The following is a 21,934-nucleotide window of genomic DNA, read 5'->3' on the forward strand; positions in this document are numbered from 1 at the left end:
GATGAGGAGAAACATCTTTACACAGGGGTTGAGAGAATTTGGAATGTGCTGCCTGGAAGAGCGGTGGAAGCAGATTCCACAGGAGGTTTCAAAAGGCAGCTGGATATACATTCGAAAATGCTAATAAATTTACACGGCTACACAGATAAGGTTGGAATATGGGACGAGCTGGGTAGCTCATTCAAGTGCCGGTACAGACACAATGGGTCAAATTGCCTCCTTCTCCACAGTAAAATTCTATGATTTTATATCCCATGTCAAAAGACTGGAAAAGACTTGATACTATTGCTGTAACAAGATCAAACATGAACATTTCCCCTGTCATTGTAGGGGAAAACATAACTGGTTAAAAAAGCACTTTAACTGTTAACAACTGGCGATGAACAAAGTGCTTATGCAGTCATTTTTGTAAAGGTTTCTGTTAAGTGGAAAGACTGCCCTTTACAACACAGCTAAATTAAGAAAATGTCTATTTACTCCTATTTACAGAAGTCTTATCCAACACCGCATGAATTAATTCAGAATGTATGCAGCATGGGAGGTGTAGAATATGTGCAGATGTGCGATCATGATTGGTCACAAGCAATGCTGTCACTAAACAGCACCGACATGCAGCCTGTAAGATACCATGCCTGTGTTACTCTATGATAAATACCACTGACAAAATCTGGGAAAAATAAAAGAGAATTAACATTGAAAAAGATGGGCAAAATCAACCAAATTAAGACAACGCTCTACACTCAGCCTAGATATCTTGATTTTCTTGTTAGAAGGATGCGGCTAGGCCAGCATTTGTTGCCATCCCTAAATGCCCTTGAACACAGTGGCTGGTCTAGACCATTTCAGAGGATATTCAAGAATTACTGCATTACTGTTGATCCAGAGTTAAATGTGAGTCCAACTGGAACAGATACCCAGATTTTCTTCCCCAAAACACATACAGGTGTGCTTTTATGACAGAGATATTTGTCATGATCACCATAACTGAGACTATTCCAGATTTATTAATTGAGCTTAGACATCACCTGCTTCCCAAGTAGGATTTGAACCCATATCCCTACCGCACAAGCCTGGGCCTCTAGTCCAGTGACATTACTACTTTGCCACAATCTTCCTCTACACCAGTACTTAAAAACACTGTGGGCTCTCTGCCTACAAATCTTCTCAATATACTGTCATATCACAATACCAGGAGATTATATTTGGGAAATTGAAAGGGATTTATTTGGGCGTACCAAACATGGAACTAAATTAAAAGTGAAATCGCCATAATCCAAGCAGACCACAAGGCTGCACTCATTAGGGATGAGTGAGTTTAACTTGAGGGTCACCATGTCATAGGAAAAGGGTGAGGTTGAGAAGGTGGGATTTTTATCATAATCTCAGCCAGTTAAATTATGAGTTCGTCATTTGTACTGGTAAACATGTTTTCGCAAGATTTTCTTGTGCATTAAATAAGCAAAAATTTAAGTTTGGAAATTCTAACTACCTTCGAGGATGCTACTTAATATTGACTTGCTTTCAAGGCGAAGTGTCAGAATTGTATATTGCTTTAAAAGCTTACTGGTCAAATAGATCCATATATGACTAAGCACAGGCTTTTGTGCACTTTGTTTGAACTATTTCCATGATAAATCATGTCCATATTTATAATGAAAACATCTTTGTAAACTACTGCACATAATTTGAGCACTCTCTGCTTCCAGTGAATCATGTCCATATTTATAATGAAAACATCTTTGTAAACTACTGCACATAATTTGAGCACTCTCTGCTTCCAGTGAAGGCACTGTAAAGCACTGCAGAACTGCAAAAAAATCTAAAATTAACAAAAAATATGTTTCATCTGAAAAAAATGAGCAATTTTTAAACTCAGCCAACAGATGGGGCTCTTGAACAAGGAAACTTGATTAAAGCCCCAACCCCTACTTCAACTATTTAACAGTTCCACCGGCCATTTAATGCCTTCCAATCTGTCACAGAAATCACACAAACACAAAATTTAACTTCCGTAATAATACTGGACAGTCTTCTACCTTATCATCTTGAAAGTGTATAACAAGAAATGCAGAAAGTGTACAATTAACAATATATTTTTACAAAGTAAGGATAGAAAGAGAGAATACTATCTGATGCTAGCTACTTCATTGTGGCAAAGCCAGAATTCTCCCTGCTCAAAGACTCCCTTGAAGTGCAGTAATTCCTTCTCAACTTTTATTCTTATCCCTGTCCACATTGTGATGCTGCACAGGTTTGTCTGCAATAATCCTTACCATGGCTTTTGACTTGGAACTATATCACTGTTCCTTCACTGTTACTGGAACCCCCTTCTGAACACCAGCCTGTGTGTGCACCTACACCTGTCACACTACAGAAGTACAAGAAAGCAGCTCATCACCACTTTCTCAGGGGTAATTAGGGATAGACAATAAACACTGAGCCAACACCCCAATGAATGAGTATTTTAAAAACTAGCAGAGGCCTCTTGTGAAGGAGTGGCAATGTTCCTACCTCTGGTATAAAAGGAGAAAGTGAGGACTGCAGATGCTGGAGATCAGAGCTGAAAAAGTGTTGCTGGAAAAGCGCAGCAGGTCAGGCAGCATCTAAGGAGCAGGAGAATCGACGTTTCGGGCATGAGCCCTTCTTCAGGAATGAGGAGTGTGTGCCAAGCAGGCTAAGATAAAAGGTAGGGAGGAGGAACTTGGGGGAGGGGGGTTGGAAATGCGATAGGTGGAAGGAGGTTAAGGTGAGGGTGATAGGCCGGAGTGGGGGTGGGAACGGAGAGGTCAGGAAGAAGATTGCAGGTAGGAATGTGGTGCTGAGTTTGAGGGTTGGGACTGAGACAAGGGGAGGGGAAATGAGGAAACTGGAGAAATCGGAGTTCATCCCTTGTGGTTGGAAGGTTCCTAGGCGGAAGATGAGGCGCTCTTCCTCCAGCCATCGTGTTGCTATGATCTGGCGATGGAGGAGTCCAAGGACCTGCATGTCCTTGGTGGAGTGGGAGGGGGAGTTGAAGTGTTGAGCCACGGGGTGGTTGGGTTGGTTGGTCCGGATGTCCCAGAGGTGTTCTCTGAAACGTTCCACAAGTAGGCGGCCCGTCTCTCCCCAATATAGAGGAGGCCACATCAGGTGCAGCAGATGCAGTAAATGATGTGTGTGGAGGCGCAGATGAATTTGTGGCGGATATGGAAGGGACTATGAGGTTGGAGGTGGTGGATGGAGATCCCCTGAGGTGATGAGGTTATGGATAGTCTGGGAGCTGATGGTTTGGCGATGGGAGGTGGGGTCATGGTCAAGGGGGCAGTAGGAGGTGGTGTCCGCGAGCTGGCATTTAGCCTCAGCGGTGTAAAGGTCGGTGCGCCAAACTATTACCGTGCCTCCCTTGTCTGCCGGTTTGATAGTGAGGTTGGGGTTGGAACGGAGGGAGTGGAGGGCTGCACGTTCCGAGGGTGAAGTGGGTGAGAGGAGTGGAGAGGTTGAGGCAGTTAATGTCGCGGCGGCAGTTGGCTATGAAGAGATCGAGGGCAGTTAAGAGGCCAGCACAAGGTGTCCAGGTGGATGGGGTGTGTTGGAGGCGGGAGAAGGGGTCGTCAGAGGGTGGGTGAGAATCCTGGTTGAAGAAATAGGCGCGGAGGTGAAGGCAGCGGAAGAATTGTTCGATGTCTCGCCACGTGTTGAACTCGTTAATCCGAGAGCATAGGGGAATGAAGGTGAGGCCTCTGCCGAGGACTGATCTTTCAACCTCAGAGAGGGGTAGACTTGCACCCACTACCTACCCCCTTACCTCACTCCAAGGCCCCAAGGGATCCTTCCATATCCGCCACAAATTCACCTGCACCCCCACACACATCATTTACTGCATCCGCTGCACCCGACGTGGCCTCCTCTATATTGGGAAGACAGGCCGCCTACTTGCGGAACGTTTCAGAGAACACCTCTGGGACACCCGGACAACCAACCCAACCACCCCGTGGCTCAACGCTTCAACTCCCCCTCCTACTCCACCAAGGATATGCAGGTTCTTGGACTCCTCCATTGCCAGACCACAGCAACACGATGGCTGGAGGAAGAGCGCCTCATTTTCCGCCTAGGAACCCTCCAACCACAAGGGATGAACTCAGATTTCTCCAGTTTCCTCATTTCCCCTCCCCCCTTGTCTCAGTCCCAACCCTCAAACTCAGCACCACCTTCCTAACCTGCAATCTTCTTCCTGACCTCTCCGCCCCCCCCACCCCACTCCAGCCTATCACCCTCACCTTAACCTCCTTCCACCTATCGCATTTCCAACGCCTCTCCACCAAGTCCCTCCTCCCTCCCTTTTATCTTAGCCTGCTTGGCACACTCCCCTCATTCCTGAAGAAGGGCTTATGCCCGAAATGTCGATTCTCCTGCTCCTTGGATGCTGCATGACCTGCTGCGCTTTTCCAGCAACACATTTTCAGCTCTGGTATAAAAGGACCAGGCTCATGTCCCACATGCCCCAGAGTTGCCTGATTAAAAATAATCTAAGTTATAGCATTCCAAGCATTGCTCTCTCAGCTTAAACTGATTTGAGTCCATCGATATGCTTTTATTCTGTGACATGTTACAGTCCATTTTTAAAACATCAAAATTTGAGGAAGGATGACATCCACACTGATGACTAGGAACACAAATTTATTTTCAGCAAAGAGAAAAAAGGTTGACAGATATAGCAGCATTAAAGTTTCCTCTTTCTGATTGCCGTTGTATTTACCTGGGTAAACCACCAAGGTCCCATTCCGAACAAATGTATGGTCCTGGACGCAGAATGACCCACAAATCCAAATCATTGGCCAATGTGAGATATGCCCTAAGAGACAAAATAATTATGTTGATCATTTTGAACAAAGGAGTGATTAAATGTAGTGTGTTTAGAGATGAATGAATTTTACACTTGCATTCACTGTCTGCTCCATATCCTACAACATCTAAATTCTCTCGAACTTTGCGAAGTGGTATATGTCCATTTCAGGGAACAGTAGAAACATTATAACGGACAAAATTAAACAGTTTATATCTTTCTATACTACAACATCAAATATATTTCACAACTACACATACAGTGTGCCAAAACCAGCAACCTCGGGACCAAGTCAATTTTGGATCTTGCCTGTTTTCAGACACACAGTTTTGAAAATTCTTTATCTTCATCTTTCAAAATGTTCCAGATTCATTCGTAGGCTTTCCATTTTCTTCATGGACACTCAAAAGTTTAACATTATTTTCATGGATTTTTAAACCGCGCAACATCCAAAATGAGTACAATTGAGGAAATCCAATTTTCAAGCCCCGTTTAGAATGGTGAATCCAACCACAGATTAGGCCAAGGTGTGTATTTGAGTAGTGCAGGGCGGCCGAGAGACAGAGCGGAGCAGGCTGGAGCCTGCAGCAGGGCGGAGATAGTTGTTAGACTTGTTCAGTGAGTAGCTTGTGAGGCCGGTCAGACCCGTGTGGAAGCCCCTGCACTGAGCTACTGCAATGTAATGTTTATCTGTAATTCATCTGACTGCGATGTTTATCCTTTTAACTATGTCGCATTTCTTAACTATGAATCACTGTAAGGTATTACAACTTTTCTTTATTCCCCTTTTTGTATCTCAGATTTGTACCCTAGGTATTTTGTATCCAAGGCGGCACCAGAGGCGATATTGTGTACTTCTCACTGTACTCCTGTACTTGAGTACATGTGACAATAAAGGATAAAGAATATTCTATTCTAGGCATTCCCAACCTGACAAATGACCAGAGAAAAGAGCAGGGGGTTGGAAATGTCGAGAAAAATCTGAGTTTCTGCAAATGTAACACTTAAGAATGGCCATTCACACACCGCCACATCAAAAGGTTCAATCCCTAACAATTCAGAGACTCTTGCAGGGAATACCACAACCTTCAATAAGGTTCAGAATTAGTTGAAATCAAAACACTACTACATTTGTGTGTGAAAGATGAGCTCACTAACTCTCTCTGCTCCCCTTCCCCCCCAAAAAGAAAGACTGCTTTTAAAAGGAGATGAAGGGAAACAAAGGCAACAACAACAAGAAAAGGGGGGGGGGCGCAATTACTTACTCAAAATCAAGATTGTCTTTGAAATTAAATATTCCTTTCTGTGGCTCATGGAGATTCCAAGGTATGTACCTGTAATAAGATCACAGATACTGATATCATATCCAAAGCACTAAGAAGTACAATGCTCACTGAGCTGGCAAGTGTGTTTTCAGACGTTTCATCACCATGCGAGGTAATGTCATCAACGAGCCTCCGGTGAAGCGCTGGTGCTCTGTCCTGCTTTTCCACACAGTAGCTTGGATTAAAAACCTATATCAGGTCACTAACAGACACGGGAAAAAAACGTCCTAGTAAGAGGGATGAACTGCAACTGCAGAGGCACGAACAAAAAGGACTTCTTAGTAGCATTAGAATCAACTCTGAAAGACAGAAAAGCAACACACAGGCCAGATATTTAACTACAGGAGCAATCATCTTGCATCAGGACATTATTTAAATGGGCCACAACACACTGCAGCACCCAGGAACTACGAGCAGCAGAAGAAAAATACCTATACAGCAAGTTCGAGAAGAATGGATACCTGATAAACACAGTCCGCCGATTTTTAAACAACAAACCCAAATAAGTAGTCACAGCATGCCTAGAAACTCCAGCCACATTACCATACAAAGACACCTCGGAGATGACTACCAGGCTACTCTGACCCCTTGGCATCATGATAGCCCACAAACCTACCACACATTGAAACAGCTACTGATGAACCTACAATATCACACATAACAAGCAAAATGAATGTAATTTACAAAATACACTGCAAGGACTGCAACAAACACTACATCAGAGACAGGCAGAAAACTAGTCACCAGGATAGACGAACACCAAAAAGAAATGACCCGCTATCACTGGTATCCTTACACACAGATAGAGAAGGACACCACTTTGACTAGGACAACACATCTATCCTGGGATAGGCTGAACATGCATGGGAATTCCTAGAGACCTGGCATTCTAACTGGAACTCCATCAATAAACACATCAATGTGGACCCCATCTAGCATCCTCTGAGATATCACCCACCTTAAGAGACCAAGACACATAAGTAGAGGCTCACTGAGGTTACCTAGCATGGTGATGAAACATCTGAAAACAAACCTGCAAGCTCAACAACTAAACTTACAACCTGAACCTCAAGCTAAGCTACAAAATTATCTCAAAAATTGCAAACTACACATTTGATGCTCCCATACTCAAGCTCAGAATATTCCTAAACCTATTCCCGCCGTAGACGTGAACTCATGGCTGTTTCACAACCTGGCAATCTTAAATTGTCTGTAAATACTAGCCATAAAAAAGATTTTATGCACAAGCAAATAAATTAGAAGTAGAAGTAGGATTTTTGGCCCTTTAAGTTTGCTCCAACATTCAATAAAATCAAGGCTAATCTGTGTACCGGATCCCACAGATTCATAAAGCTCTAATAACTTTAGATTCTCATTAGGTCAGGGAATCTCAAAAATAAACTGATGGCTGCATGTTCATCAATGTCTTATGTAACTGATAAGTAACAATCTTACATTGATGCCTCTTTTAATAACAGACAGCACTCAGTTAGCCTTCTTAAATCAATTGCTAAATCGCACACTGACTTTCTGTGACTCAGTGGAGTATCTAAATCCCTCTTGACCTCTGAATACTTCCATTGCTATGGCTTAAGTCATACTCTACCTTTTTATTTTTCTTGCCAAAATGAATAACTTTGCATTTTCACCACATTATTCTCCACCTGTCAGATTTTTGCTCACTCAACCTATCTATATCCACTTGCAACTTCCCATGTCATTCACTGATTGTAGCTGTAGTGATTATAATTTCACCAGGTTTCCCTCCTCCTTCAACTTCTTGATTTATAGGTATTAAATGTAACTTTTTGCATCCTCTACAGTGAAGACAAAAGTTTATTCATTACAGCTGCCATTTCTTAACAATTGAGGAGAAAGTGAGGTCTGCAGATGCTGGAGATCAGAGATGGAAATGTGTTGCTGGAAAAGCGCAGCAGGTCAGGCAGCATCTAGGGAACAGGAGAATCGACATTTCGGGCATTAGCCCTTCTTCAGGAATGAGGAAGGTTGGTCCAGCAGGCTAAGATAAAAGATAGGGAGGAGGGACTTGGGGGAGGGGCGTCGGAAATGTGATAGGTGGAAAGAGGTCAAGGTGAGGGTGATAGGTCAGACTGGGGTGGGGGCGGAGAGGTCGGGAAGAAGATTGCAGGTTAGGAAGGCGGTGCTGAATTTGATGGATTTGACTGAGACAGGCTGGGGGGAGGGGAAATGAGGAAACTGGTGAAATCCGAGTTCATCCCTTGTGGTTGGAGGGTTCCTAGCCGGAAGATGAGGCGTTCTTCCTCCAACCGTCGTTTCGCTGTGGTCTGACGATGGAGGAGTCCAAAGACCTGCATATCCTTGGTGGAGTGGGAGGGGGAATTGAAATGTTGAGCTACAGGGTGGTTGGGTTGGTTGGTCCGGGTGTCCCAGAGGTGTTCCCTGAAACGCTCCGCAAGCAGGCGGCCCGTCTCCCCAATATAGAGGAGGCCACATCGGGTGCAAAGGATGCAATAGATGATATGTGTGGAGGTACAGGTGAATCTGTGGCGGATATGGAAGTTTCCTTTGGGGCCTTGGAGGGAGGTGAGGGGGGAGGTGTGGGCGCAAGTCTTGCACCTCCTGCGGTTGCAGGGGAAGGTGCCGGGAGTGGAGGTTGGGTTGGTGGGGGGTGTGGATCTGACGAGGGAGTCACGGAGGGAGTAGTCTTTACAGAATGCTGATAGGGGAGGGGAGGGAAATATATCCTTGGTGGTGGGGTCCGTTTGGAGGTGGCGGAAATGGCGGCGGATGATGCGCTGTACATGGAGGTTAGTGGGGTGGTAGGTGAGGACCAGTGGGGTTCTGTCCTGGTGGCGGTTGGAGGGGCGGGGTTCAAGGGCGGAGGATCGGGAAGTGGAAGGGATGCGGTGGAGGGCATCGTCGACCACGTTGGGGGGGAAATTGCGGTCCTTGAAGAAGGAGGCCATCTGGGATGTGCGTTTTTGGAACTGGTCCTCCTGGGAGCAGTTGCGGCGGAGTCGAAGGAATTGGGAGAATGGGATGCCGTCTTAACAATTGACAAATAACACCCCATTCTTGCCCTCTAAAAGGACCAACTGGAAGCAGTTATGGATGTGTAGCTGCAGAATGATGAGCATGGAGTTCTGAATGATAAAGCACTCAAGAAATACAGTGGAGGGGCAAATTACTGCAGATGCTGGAATCTTTACTGAAAACAACAAGTGCTGGGGATCACGACGGGTCAGACAGCATCAATGGGAGAGAGAGCAAGCTAACGTTTTGAGTCTATATGACTCTTCATCAGGGCTGAAGTGAAGTATGGACGGGGCAGCATTTATACTATAGTTGGGTGGTGATGGGGTGTAGAGCGTATTTGTCCCCCAGCACTCTACACTCCACCACCCTGCCACCCCACCACCTCCCTTCAACCACAGCATAAATGCTGTCCCCTCCCCACCACTTCACCTCCCCTCTGAAGAGTCATCTAGACTTGAAATGTTAGCTTGCTTCTCTCCCATGGATGTGTCTGACTCACTGTGATGACTCAAAGCTCATCATTCTGCAGCTACACATCCATAACTGCTTCCAGTTCATATTTATTTACTTCAATTTTTTTACTAAGAGCTGATCTACTTTGTGATGAATGCAACGCACATTCAGAAACTGATGCTTTTTTTAAAAATAAAATTTTCACAACATCTAGTTTTGGCTGATGGTATAATCTTGGATTTTTTTCCCCCTCCCTGTCCCTTCCTGTCATTGTCTGGCCTTCATTTTCCACATTAGTATTCTGCCGTCCTGCCTCAACTCTGTCCCTTGATTTTAGATCAGTGTGGTGCTGGAAAAGCACAGCAGGTCAGGTACCATCCGAGGAGCAGGAAAATCGACGTTTCGGGCAAAAGCTCTTCATCTGTGAAACTTGAAAGGGTTCAGAAAAGATTTACAAGGATGTTGCCAGGGTTGGAGGATCTGAGCTACAGGGAGAGGTTGAACAGGCTGGGCTGTTTTCCCTGGAGCGCGGAGGCTGAGGAGTGACCTTATAGAGATTTACAAAATTATGAGGGGCTTGGATAGGATAAATAGACAAAAGTCTTTTCCCTGGGGCCAGGGAGTCCAAAACTAGAGGGCAGAGGTTTAGGGTGAGAGGGGAAAGACATAGAAGAGACCTAAGGGGCAACCTTTTCACACAGAGGGTGGTATGTGTATGGAATGAGCTGCCAGAGGATGTGGTGGAGGCTGGTACAATTGCAACATTTAAGAGGCATTTGGATGGGTATATGAATAGGAAGGGTTTGCAGGCATATGGGCCGGGTGCTGGCAGGTGAAAATAGACAATAGACAATAGACACAGGAGTAGGCCATTCAGCCCTTCGAGCCTGCACCGCCATTCGATATGATCATGGCTGATCATTCCTAATCAGTATCCTCTTCCTGCCTTATCTCCATAACCCTTGATTCCACTAGCTTTGAGAGCTCTATCCAACACTTTCTTAAATGAATCCAAAGACTGGGCCTCCACTGCCCGCTGGGGCAGAGCATTCCACACAGCCACCACTCTCTGGGTGAAGAAGTTTCTTCTCATCTCTGTCCTAAATGGTCTACCCCATGGGACTAGATTGGGTTGGGATATCTGGTCGGCATGGACGGGTTGGACCGAAGGGTCTGTTTCCGTGCTGTACATCGCTATGACTCTATCTTTAGCCCGAAACGTCAATTTTACTGCTCCTCGGATGCTGCCTGACCTGCTGTGCTTTTCCAGCACCACTCTGATCTAAACTCTGGTTTCCAGCATCTGCAGTCCTCACTTTTGCCTACTCCATCCCTTGATTCAATACAGTTATCCAAATTTGATCCCTTACCCGCCTTGCTTAGCTTAAAGCCACCTCTACTTCTCGAATTATATGGCTCATGAGAATGCCAGCTGCAGCACGGTTCAGATGTAGATTGCCCTAATTGTATATGATCCAACTTAACCTATTACTGATGCCAGGGCCCCAACTGGAACCCACTTCTCTCACTTTGAGCCACACATTCACTTCTCTATTCTTATTAATCCGTAGTCAATTTGAATGCAGTTCAGGCAAGTATTACCTCAAACGTTCTGCATTTTAAATTTAGCATTTAACTTTTCTTATTCCCTCATCAGAACATTTTTCCTAGTTCTTACACTGTCTAGGACAAACATGGACCAGGATCCCCGATTCTCCCCTTCCTATGGAGAGTTCCTCTCCAGCCCACAACAGATATCCAGGACTCTGACATCAGACAGTCCACACAACCACGCCATCGGGACTGTCCTTTACTGCAAGAGAAAGGTGTCCATACCGCTCACTATAACATCTCTCACTATCATTACATTAGAATCCCGACAGTGTGGAAACAGGCCATTTGGCCCAACAAGTCCACACCGACCCTGCAAAGAGCATCCTACCCAGACCCATTCCCCTACCCTATTACTCTACATTTCCCTAGACTAATGCACCCCAACCTACACATCCCTGAACACTATGGGCAATTTAGCTTGGCCAATTCACCTAACCTGTACATCTTTGGATGTGGGAGGAACATGGAGGAAACCCACGCAAACACAGGGAAAAATGTGCAACTTCCACACAATCACCTGAGGCTGGATTCAAACCTTGCTCTTGGCTCTGTGAGGCAGCAGTGCTAACCACTGAGCAATGTGCTGCCACTTTTTATTCTTGAATGGTTTGCTGTTTCACAGTGCCTTGGCCAGTTAGCTCAGACTGCCCTTCAGCCGTCACTCTCATCCAAGCAAGCTGTAAAAACCTCAAACTTGTTGGACAATTTCAAAGTCTGAGGCTCCTGCTCTCCGGACCCCCTTAACTGCCTCTTGTGTAGTCACAACCTTTCATTCCTGACCAAATCCGAAGAGCTAATCTAAAGGGTTTGACAACCTCCTAAAATAAAATGCCTAGCTAATTTTACCCCTCCCTGATGTTCCACAGTACTCAATAACTCTGAGCTGAAGTCCAGTAGACACTAGTATTTGCTCTGGACCACAAAGGCATCCAGAAACTCCAGCACTTTCCAATCTCAGCACATTACCTGCTCTGCCCTCTAATGTGTTAATTAAAGAGTAATTGCTAATTCATTTATAACTGATACAACCCACACCCCCCCTTCACCAACTTCTCTCAGCAAATTTTACTTCTAGTAGTAAATTGTTCTTTAAGTACTTCTTTTCCCACTCTGCACCAAATTCCCAGATACATTCACTTGACCTCAGTCACTCTCGGGTGAAGTGTCCATCACAATCATCAAGCTAACTCTTTGACTATACGAGGTATTTTAGAAAATTTAAACTGACAATTTCAGTGGGGGATTCAGGGAAATAACAGAGGAGAAAGAAATTCAAAGAGACAAGGCAGAAGCATCCATAAGGTATGGTTTTTACTTACGTTACTAAAGTGTTCAAACCTAGAGCTTTCATCTTCAGCATACGGTCTGCCCAGTACGCCCGTGGAATACGAAAGTAATGCATCGATCCACCCAGGATGAGAAATTTATTTCCCTCTAATTCAAAGTATTCTCGGTCAGCCTGCAAACCTATTTTTCGGCTGTACATTCTTGTTGGAGTGAGCGATATCCAATGGAACCTAGAAGTAGACGAGAAGCGTCTTACTTCAAAGTATAATTGTAGTTCAGCTATTAATTTACGGAGTAGACACATGATGAATTCCAACAAGCAATCCCAAGCACCAGAAAACTTCAACTACAAAGTGTACAGATGAGTTAAGATAGGTCAAAATGCCTTCCTCTTCTATATCTCTCTGGGTATTTAGTAGATGCACGTCCAAACGATTGAAGGGAGTAGATGTCAACAGTTTAAAAAACAAAGACATTTATCCATTTTCCACGCACACAATGGCATTTCTAAAGGTGATTGTTGAAAACTATTGCAGAGACCCTGTAATTTGTGCATAGCTCATCAAAAACACACTTCAATGTAAATGTATGCTGAGTTAAACACATTTACACTAATATAACAAATACTACACCATACTGTACTCAAAAACACGAACTTAGACATTTTATGATCTCCACAACACAGATTTTCTAAAGGCAAAGGACTTTTCCATTACAGCATGCTTTACCTATCTGAAAGCCTTCCCTAACTGCCACCATAAATTCTGACATTCACAAAAATCAAGCATATCTCTTTATTTTAGAATGTCATTATCTCGACAACCGGTCACAGGCTTTAGTCAGAAAGCTCTTATTTTAGGAATGGCAAGACTTTCTTTTGGATGCCTGATGTTGCTGTTTCATCATTTAACTTTGTATAAATTGAGTTCGGGAGCTGTCCCAATCCTGTGATTTTTACAATCTACCGTAACCTGTAAGAATTTACTTGAAATGTTAGCCACAATTCCCTCCAAGTTCCTGTTTGGAGATGGAGGGAATGCCAGACCGCTGAAGATGCTATCTTTCAGGTGAGACATTAAACCAAGATCTTATCTATCCGCTTGGATGGGGATACACGATCCTGCGAGTTGGTTGACAATTAATGTGGGCATTAATGAGTAGGAAAAGCAGAAAACAATTATGAAGCAGGCACACCACTCCCAACCCCACCCCCAGGATAAAAACCCTTCTTCCTCAGAAAAAGTCTGACATTTGATTGGTCATCCTCAGCTATAGCTCAAAGTATCATTCGTTGTTTGATTCTGAAAAAGATACAAGTGAGAGGTCTCCTTTATCATCAAGAAATTCAGTGACATTCAAGAGGCAACATGAAGCCTGTGATTATGTAGTTAAAGAAATGGGAGGTGACAGCATTGTGGTGACGACATTGGGCTAGGAATCCAGAACCCCACCCAGGCTGACATTCTTAAGCAACGGGCTCAAATCTCACTGTGGTAGACAGTGAAATTTGAATTCAATAAAAATCTGGAATTAAAAGCAAATGTTATGCTATGGTGTCCACATTATCATTGTCAATTGTTAAAAAACTCAAACAAAAGCAGAACTTACTGGAGAAATGCCGCAGCATCCGTGGAAAGAAAGCTTTCTGTTTTTGTTTCAGATTCCCAGCAACTGCAGTTCTTTTTTATTCATTTCCCTTTCAGAAAAGAAATCTGCCAACCTTACCTGGTCTGGCTACATAAGACTCCAGCAACTGGTTGAATCTTAATTGCTCTTTGGTCAAATAGGGATAGGCAGTAAATGCTGGCCTAACTAGAACCACATCCTATGACCAAATAAAAAAAAACTATGCAAGGCACAAGGGGCGAGATTACTGATAAAATGATATAATGATGGAGAACAGAAGCAAAAGCATCAAGGCGAAATCAGATGAATCAAGGCTCATGGTGAACAATTTGAAATACTCAACACTTTGAGGAGAAAGTAAGGACTGCAGATGCTGGAGATCAGAGCTGAAAATGTGTTGCTGGAAAAGCGCAGCAGGTCAGGCAGCATCCAAGGAGCAGGAGAATCAACGTTTCGGGCATAAGCCCTTCAGACGTGGTCGACGATGCCCTCCACCGCATCTCTTCCACTTCCCGCTCCTCCGCCCTTGAGCCCCACCCCTCCACTGCCATCAAGACGGAACCCCACTGGTACAGCGCATCATCCGCCGTCATTTCCGCCACCTCCAAACGGACCCCACCACCAGGGACATATTTCCCTCCCATCCCCTATCAGCGTTCCGAAAAGACCACTCCCTCCGTGACTCCCTCGTCAGGTCCACACCCCCCACCAACCCAACCTCCACTCCTGGCACCTTCCCCTGCAACCACAAGAAATGCAAAACTTGCGCCCACACCTCCCCCCTTACTTCCCTCCAAGGCCCCAAGGGATACTTCCATATCCGCCACAGATTCACCTGCACCTCCACACACATCATCTATTGCATCCGCTGCACCCGATGTGGCCTCCTCTATATAGGGGAGACAGGCCGCCTACTTGCGGAACGTTTCAGAGAACACCTCTGGGACACCCGGACCAACCAACCTAACCACCCCGTGGCTCAACACTTCAACTCCCCCTCCCATTCCACCAAGGACATGCAGGTCCTTGGACTCCTCCATCGCCAGACCATAGCAACATGACGGTTGGAGGAAGAGCGCTTCATCTTCCGCCTAGAAACCCTCCAACCACAAGGGATGAACTCAGATTTCTCCAGTTTCCTCATTTCCCCTCCCCCCACCTTGTCTCAGTCAAATCCCTCGAACTCAGCACCGCCTTCCTGACCTGCAATCTTCTTCCTGACCTCTCCGCCCCCACCCCACTCTGGCCTATCACCCTCACCTTGACCTCCTTCCACCTATCGCATTTCCAACGCCCCTCCCCCAAGTCCCTCCTCCCTACCTTTTATCTTAGCCTGCTGGACACACTTTCCTCATTCCTGAAGAAGGGCTTATGCCCGAAATGTCGATTCTCCTGCTCCTTGGATGCTGCCTGACCTGCTGCGCTTTTCCAGCAACACATTTTCAGAAATACTCAACACTGTCATGGAAGTCAGCAATAATGGTTAGCTCAGTCAGATTGTACATCTCTGGGACACCCGCACCAACCAACCCCACCACCCTGTGGCTGAACACTGAACACTGGGCCGCCTCCACCACCAAACCATAACCACCTGATGCCTTGAGGAAGAACACCCCTTTTTCCTCCTTGAGACCCTTTAACGACACTGGATCAATGTGGATTTCACCAGTTTCCCCATTTCCCTCCCCACACCTATCCCAGTCCCAACCTCCCAACATGGTTATCACCCTCTTGAATTGTCCTACCTGTCCATCTTCCTTCCCATCTATCCGCTCCACCCTCCTCTCCAACCTCTCTCATTCCCAACTACCTTCACCCCCCAACCCAACCTCCCTCCCATTTATCTCTCAGCCCCCTTAGCCCACGAGCCTCATTCCTGATAAAGGGCTTATGCCTGAAACGTCGATTCTCCTGCTCCTCAGATGCTGCCTGACCGGCTGTGCTTTTCCAGCACCAGACTCTTCGACTCTGATCTCCAGCATCTGCAGTCCTCACTTTCTCCAGACTGTACTTAAGAGCACCAACACCATGGATTCATTCCCTATAATAGCTGAGATAATTCTTGAATATGCCTCCTCACTTTGCGCTATGCTGACAACATGCTATAACTAGCAACCCTCAGACAGATGAGATATCCTGAACACGGGCACCAATCAGGCAAATCAGCCTTTGGGACTCTTAATACAGGCCTCAGAACAGTGTTTATTCCATGAATACTACCCTCGATTACAACATTTCTCCTTTATCTGCTGTCTTGAATGGTTCCCTGTACAATGGTGCTATGGTCAGTTTGCTCACCCTCCATGCAAACCCCAGCTCTCATCCACACTGACAGCAAGAATCACAAACCTGTTAGACAAGCTCAGAAACTGAGACTCCTGCAGCACTACCTCCTGGGATCCCTCCGCCTGCCTCACTCCTGGTCACACCTTCCAGTCTCTCACCACAGACCAAATTCAAGGTAGTTAGTCTAAGGAGTGTGACTGCCTCCTGAAACATAGCCTTCATGTATGTAAATGTGGTCAGTTGTTAGGTTCTTTTCCAAGGTTTCACACACGAGATGCAATTCGCACACACCAACTTCGGCAAACAGTTAAAGTTTATTAAAGCTTGTACAAGCTAGGTGATCCCGTTTGGCCCTCTTCACAGGCGAGTGAAGTCGGGTCAAAGTGAGGCCCTGAAAAAAAAATCCCCTTTACACAGGTCAGTTGGTCATGCTTACAGATACTCTGGCCACTCAAGCCAACCCCCAGTTACTGACAGTCAGGTTACCCCAGGTACAATGGTAGGATGAGATCACCCTCAGAGGTAATGCAAATGCTACTGCCCTAATCTTAGGGAATCGTTACGAAGACGATTTCGTGACTCTATCATTCCCCAAAACAATGCAGGTGCAACATACCTAGTTTTAGGGAATGGCTTATGGGAGAAAAATTGAATGATAGTTTAAATGGATAATAGTAGGGGAGTAGCAGCAAATTACTGTGTAATTGGAGCGTGAGTCGTTTGCATTCTTTCACAATTGTCATCACCACCCATTTCCAGAATGCTCATTCAGTGCAGTTTAACTCTTTACTATTACATCAATGTCCAGAGAGATATTCCAATCTAATCTTTCAACATTACAGTGACCCAGAACTCAGACATGCTTCAAGCTACCTTCTGCGCTACGTCCAACAGACCTTCAGCCCGTTCAGAAAATCCAGACTTTATGGCTTTTCAAATAGCAACATCTCTTAACACAAATGGAGGAGCCATGGGTGTTTGTCTTGTGCTCAATTTCCCTGAAGTAGACTGAACTGAGATACAACCTTAGTCAAAAAGTATAGATTTAGCTTGACATCTATTCAATTGTCATGTCAAACAAGGGAGCATAGTCAACGTGTAAAACGATGTGGAGGTGCCGGTGTTGGACTGGGGTGGACAGGGTCAGAAGTCACATAACAACAGGTTATAGTCCAACAGGTGTACTTGATATCATAAGCTTTCGGAACACTCTTCTTCACAAATGCCAACAAATACTGTGCCTGTGCGCTTCACTTCACTTCATCTGATGAAGGAACAGCACTCCTAAAGCTTATGATTTTAAATAAACCTGTTGGACTACAACCTGGTGTGTGGCTTCTGACCTTGAATGTGTAATATTAGACAGTACACTGACAAATTTCAATTTTCGGTTCAAATAGCTCAGCAATAAGTTAAATTTATTCTTGCGTTTAAACTAAGAATGGGAAGTTAGACAAATGAATTTGGACAGCGCTAAGTATTTAGTGACTGTGGTTCCCATCAAATGCATACAATATTGTGATACGGTGGTATCCTCTGATAAAGTTTTGAGAATACAACAACAAAAGTTCTATTATAATGGCATATTAGAGCACTGGGATTCAACAGTTAAAAAGAAACCTCTATTATAGTGGTTTACTATAATTTTGACTGTGTGCCTGCCCTCTGACAGGCTGAGACCAGAAATCACAGTGGGTGTCTGGTTATCTCAGAACTGTAGGAATTGTCTGGAGCCATAAGTGTGTATTTTGCCCTCAGCTCTCAGACAAAGATAAGACTGTCAGCCCTGGTTATAATCATAATAACTACCTCCTGTTTCTATTAATGTATTTCCTTACCCATTAACAAGGGATGTGAAGACCAACAATGAGAACAATACTGAATCCTATTATCTATCTCCTTACCTATTAACACAAGATTGTGAATAATACAGTAACAGGCTCATGTGAGCAATTCAGTATTTGTCACAGGAAGGTAGCAATCACTAGTCATTGTAACATTGAGAAATATCTGTTTTTAAACAACATAATAGCAGTCAGCCATGAGATGTTAAGAACTTTGTATCGGTCACACCCAAACAAGGTATAACGTACACTGCTTGCATGTAATACTCAGAAATTCATCAAGGGGTGCCATCACAGAAGGCTATGAGACTCCTTTGGTGTCACCCAGAATTTGTCACTGGCTATCCAGAAATAAAGGTTTGTTTCTCTTTAAACTGAAATTTGTGTCATCCAGAATTAAGAGTCAACACCTCTATAGAAGTAATCTTGGTCTCAGCATCTGTAACAAATAACGATAATTTCTGTATATGTTTATTTAATTAGTTAATGACAATATGAAACATCAATCTTTTCACTTTACTGTTAAGAAACAGGAAGCATTCTAAAATGGGCACAGGGCTAGTTCATCAGAAATCAGATAAATGAAAGTTAAGTTAATTAAATTCTGATTTTCTGTCCTTAATAAACATCTTTCTATAAAAGTTCCTTAGATCATGAATTAGTGACAAGAGTGTCTCTGAGGTCCATAAACTATCAGTTAGTACAGTCCTTCTCCCATCTTTAATTGTAGCTTATGAAAGAAACTTGCATTTTTTACAGGTAGCAACTCCATAGGACAAATATCTGTTTTTCATTTTTGTGGACTGTGTCTAATTTGATATTTTTAAAAAAGGTTTTCTGCTATTTTGTACCACATTATTTTTTTCTAACTTCTGTACTAGTTCACCCATTTAATTAATTCCTAGCTTTCCCGAACGATTTACTGTAGCCTATGATTAATTTTTAAACCGGGCCAGCAGAAACCCATACAAAGATATGGACTTTGGACTCAGATTGTTTTCTGAAACTGCTGTTTAGCCAACAACATCAGTAAAGATGTGGAGCTATGGCAAGGACCATATCCATTAGCATCAGAAATAGTTGAAATAAAGATCTTTCCACATGGATCAAGCATCACAATCATAAAAGGACACAATATTGGTGTTATTTGGATCACATGTGGGACTGTGCGTTTGCAGCCTGGGATACTGCATTGAGCTGAGTAAAATACTGCTTAAATTCAAAACAGTTCAGTAACATGTTGCTTCACATACCCTGACAAATCTTCCAGAAACTAGCATGCTTCTTCTTCCCAGTCTTTCAGGTTAGCAGCATACTCCTTGCCTCACACAACATGAAGCTAACAAAAAAAATCTGCTTTCACCAGTTAATAAATAGGGGCCTTCACATCTCTATCAGCGTTTTATTACATGAAGGCCTCAAACAGAATGGGGGAAAAACTGATCACATTGGGTGGAATTTTATCGAGACCTGAGCTGTGCTGAGTAATCTGATAGAATCACGCAAAAAGTCACTTAGGGTACATCTCGGCATTGGGATCAACTTGCTGCATCTTTTAATTAAGCATTAGGCATTGGGGTAAGAAGACAGCAGGTGACTAGAGGAGTTTAGTAAAGTTAGATCTCATGGGATTTAGGGTGAGCTTGCCAATTGGACACAAAATTGATTTGACGATGGGACTTAGAGGGTGGTGGTAAAGGTTGTTTTTCAGACTGGAGGCCTGTGACCAGCGGGGTTCCAGATGGATTGATTAGATTAGATTACTTACAGTGTGGAAACAGGCCCTTCGGCCCAACAAGTCCACACCGACCCGCCGAAGCGCAACCCACCCATACCCCTACATTTACCCCTTTAACCTAACACTACGGGCAATTTAGCATGGCCAATTCACCTGACCTGCACATCTTTGGACTGTGGGAGGAAACCGGAGCACCCGGAGGAAACCCACGCAGACACGGGGAGAATGTGCAAACTCCACACAGTCAGGCGTCTGAGTCGGGAATTGAACCCGGGTCTCTGGCGCTGTGAGGCAGCAGTGCTAACCACTGTACCACCGTGCCGCCCACAGATTGGTATTGGGTCTACTTTGTTTGTTGTTTATATAAATAATTTGGATGAGAATACACGAAACATTGTTAATAACTTTGCAGATGACACCAAAATTGGTGGTATAGTGGACAGTCAAGAAGGTTCTCGAAGATTACAAACAGATCTTGATCAATTGCATCAATGGGATGAGGATTGGCAGATGGGAGTTTAATTTGTATAAATGTGAGGCATTGTAATTCAGTAAAACAAACAAGGACAGGCCTTGTACAATTCATAGTAGGGTCCTGGGAAGCGTTGTCAAACAGAGACCGAGGTGTCAGGTACATAATTCTTTGATGTTGGTGTCGCAGGTAGAGAGGGTGGTTAAGGCAGCCTTTAGAATGCTTGCCTTCATTGCTTACACCACTGAGTGAAGGAGTTAGGACATCATGTTGAGGTTGTACAGGATGTCAGTGAGGTCTCTTCTGGAGTGCTGTGTGAAATTCTACATGTTCTGCTATAGGAAGTATATTATTAAATTGGAGAGAATTCAGAAAACATTTAGAAATATGTTGCCAGGAAAAAAGTGTTTGAGCTATAGAAATGGACTGGATGGGACTTTTTTCACTGGAGCATAGGAGTTTGAGGGGTGACCTAATCGAAGTTTATAAAATCATGAAGGATATAGTTAAGGTGAATAGCAAGGGATCATTTCACTAGGATGGTGGAGTCCAAAACCTAGGGGCATATTTTTAAGGTGAGAGGAGAAAGTTGGGAAAAGGACAAGGGACAACATTTTTTTTTTTTACACAGAGTGATTCATGTTTGGAACAAACTTCCAGAGGAAGTGGTGGATGCAGGTACAGTCACAATATTTAAATGACATTTGAAAAAGTACATGAATAGGAAACATTTAGAGGGATATGGGTCAAATGTAGGCAAGTGGAACTAGTTTAGGTTGGGAACATAGTCAATATGGACTAGTTGGACTGAAAGGTCTGTTTCCATGTCATATGACTCTGAATTCTGCAGAAGTCAGTGTTGGGACCACAATTATTCATGGTATACATTAACAATCTGGATGAAGGAATTGAGGATATTGTTACAAAGTTTGCAGATGACACAAAAATAGATAGATGGACAGGTAGTGTTGAGGAGGTGGGGAGACTTCAGAAGGACTTGGACAGGGTAGGAGAATGAGAAAATAAATAGTAGATGGAATACAAAGCGAGAAAGTGTAAGATTCTGCACTTTGGTAGGAAGAATAGAGACAGAGACTATTTTCTAAGTGGGGAAAAGGCTTTAGAAAGCACAAAGGGACTTAGCAGTCCTAGTTCAGAATTCTCTTAGGTTTAATATGCAGATTCATTTGCAGGTAAGAAGGGAAATGTCATGTTCAGATTCATTTTTAGGGGGCTAGAACACAAGAGCAGGGATGCATTGTTGAGAACAAAGAAAATGACAGCACAGGCCCTTTGGCCCTCCAAGCCTATCTAAACCTGCTGTCTATTTTCTAAGGATCTGTATCCCTCTACTTCCTGCCCATTCATGTATCTGTCTGGATACATCTTAAAGGACACTATCGTGCCAGTCTCTACCATCTCCACTGGCAATGTAATCCAGGCACCAAC

General features: G+C 44.1%; 1 protein-coding gene across 1 annotated transcript in view; it reads right to left on the reverse strand.

Moving 5' to 3' along the window:
• The window catches only part of glb1l2 (galactosidase beta 1 like 2), a 92,555-nt gene that overhangs the window by 54,849 nt on the left and 15,772 nt on the right, over positions 1-21,934 (reverse strand). Inside the window, exons 2-4 of the mRNA XM_043676815.2 lie at positions 12,552-12,749; positions 6,088-6,156; positions 4,736-4,831 (exon numbers count right to left, since the gene is read on the reverse strand). Coding sequence (XP_043532750.1) covers positions 4,736-4,831; positions 6,088-6,156; positions 12,552-12,749 — 363 coding nt within the window. The remainder of the gene's footprint in view (positions 1-4,735; positions 4,832-6,087; positions 6,157-12,551; positions 12,750-21,934) is intronic.

Source organism: Chiloscyllium plagiosum, unplaced genomic scaffold (assembly GCF_037043375.1).
Source record: "Chiloscyllium plagiosum isolate Xiang-an unplaced genomic scaffold, Cpla_swu_hap1 HiC_scaffold_29, whole genome shotgun sequence".
Classification (NCBI taxonomy): domain Eukaryota; kingdom Metazoa; phylum Chordata; class Chondrichthyes; order Orectolobiformes; family Hemiscylliidae; genus Chiloscyllium; species Chiloscyllium plagiosum.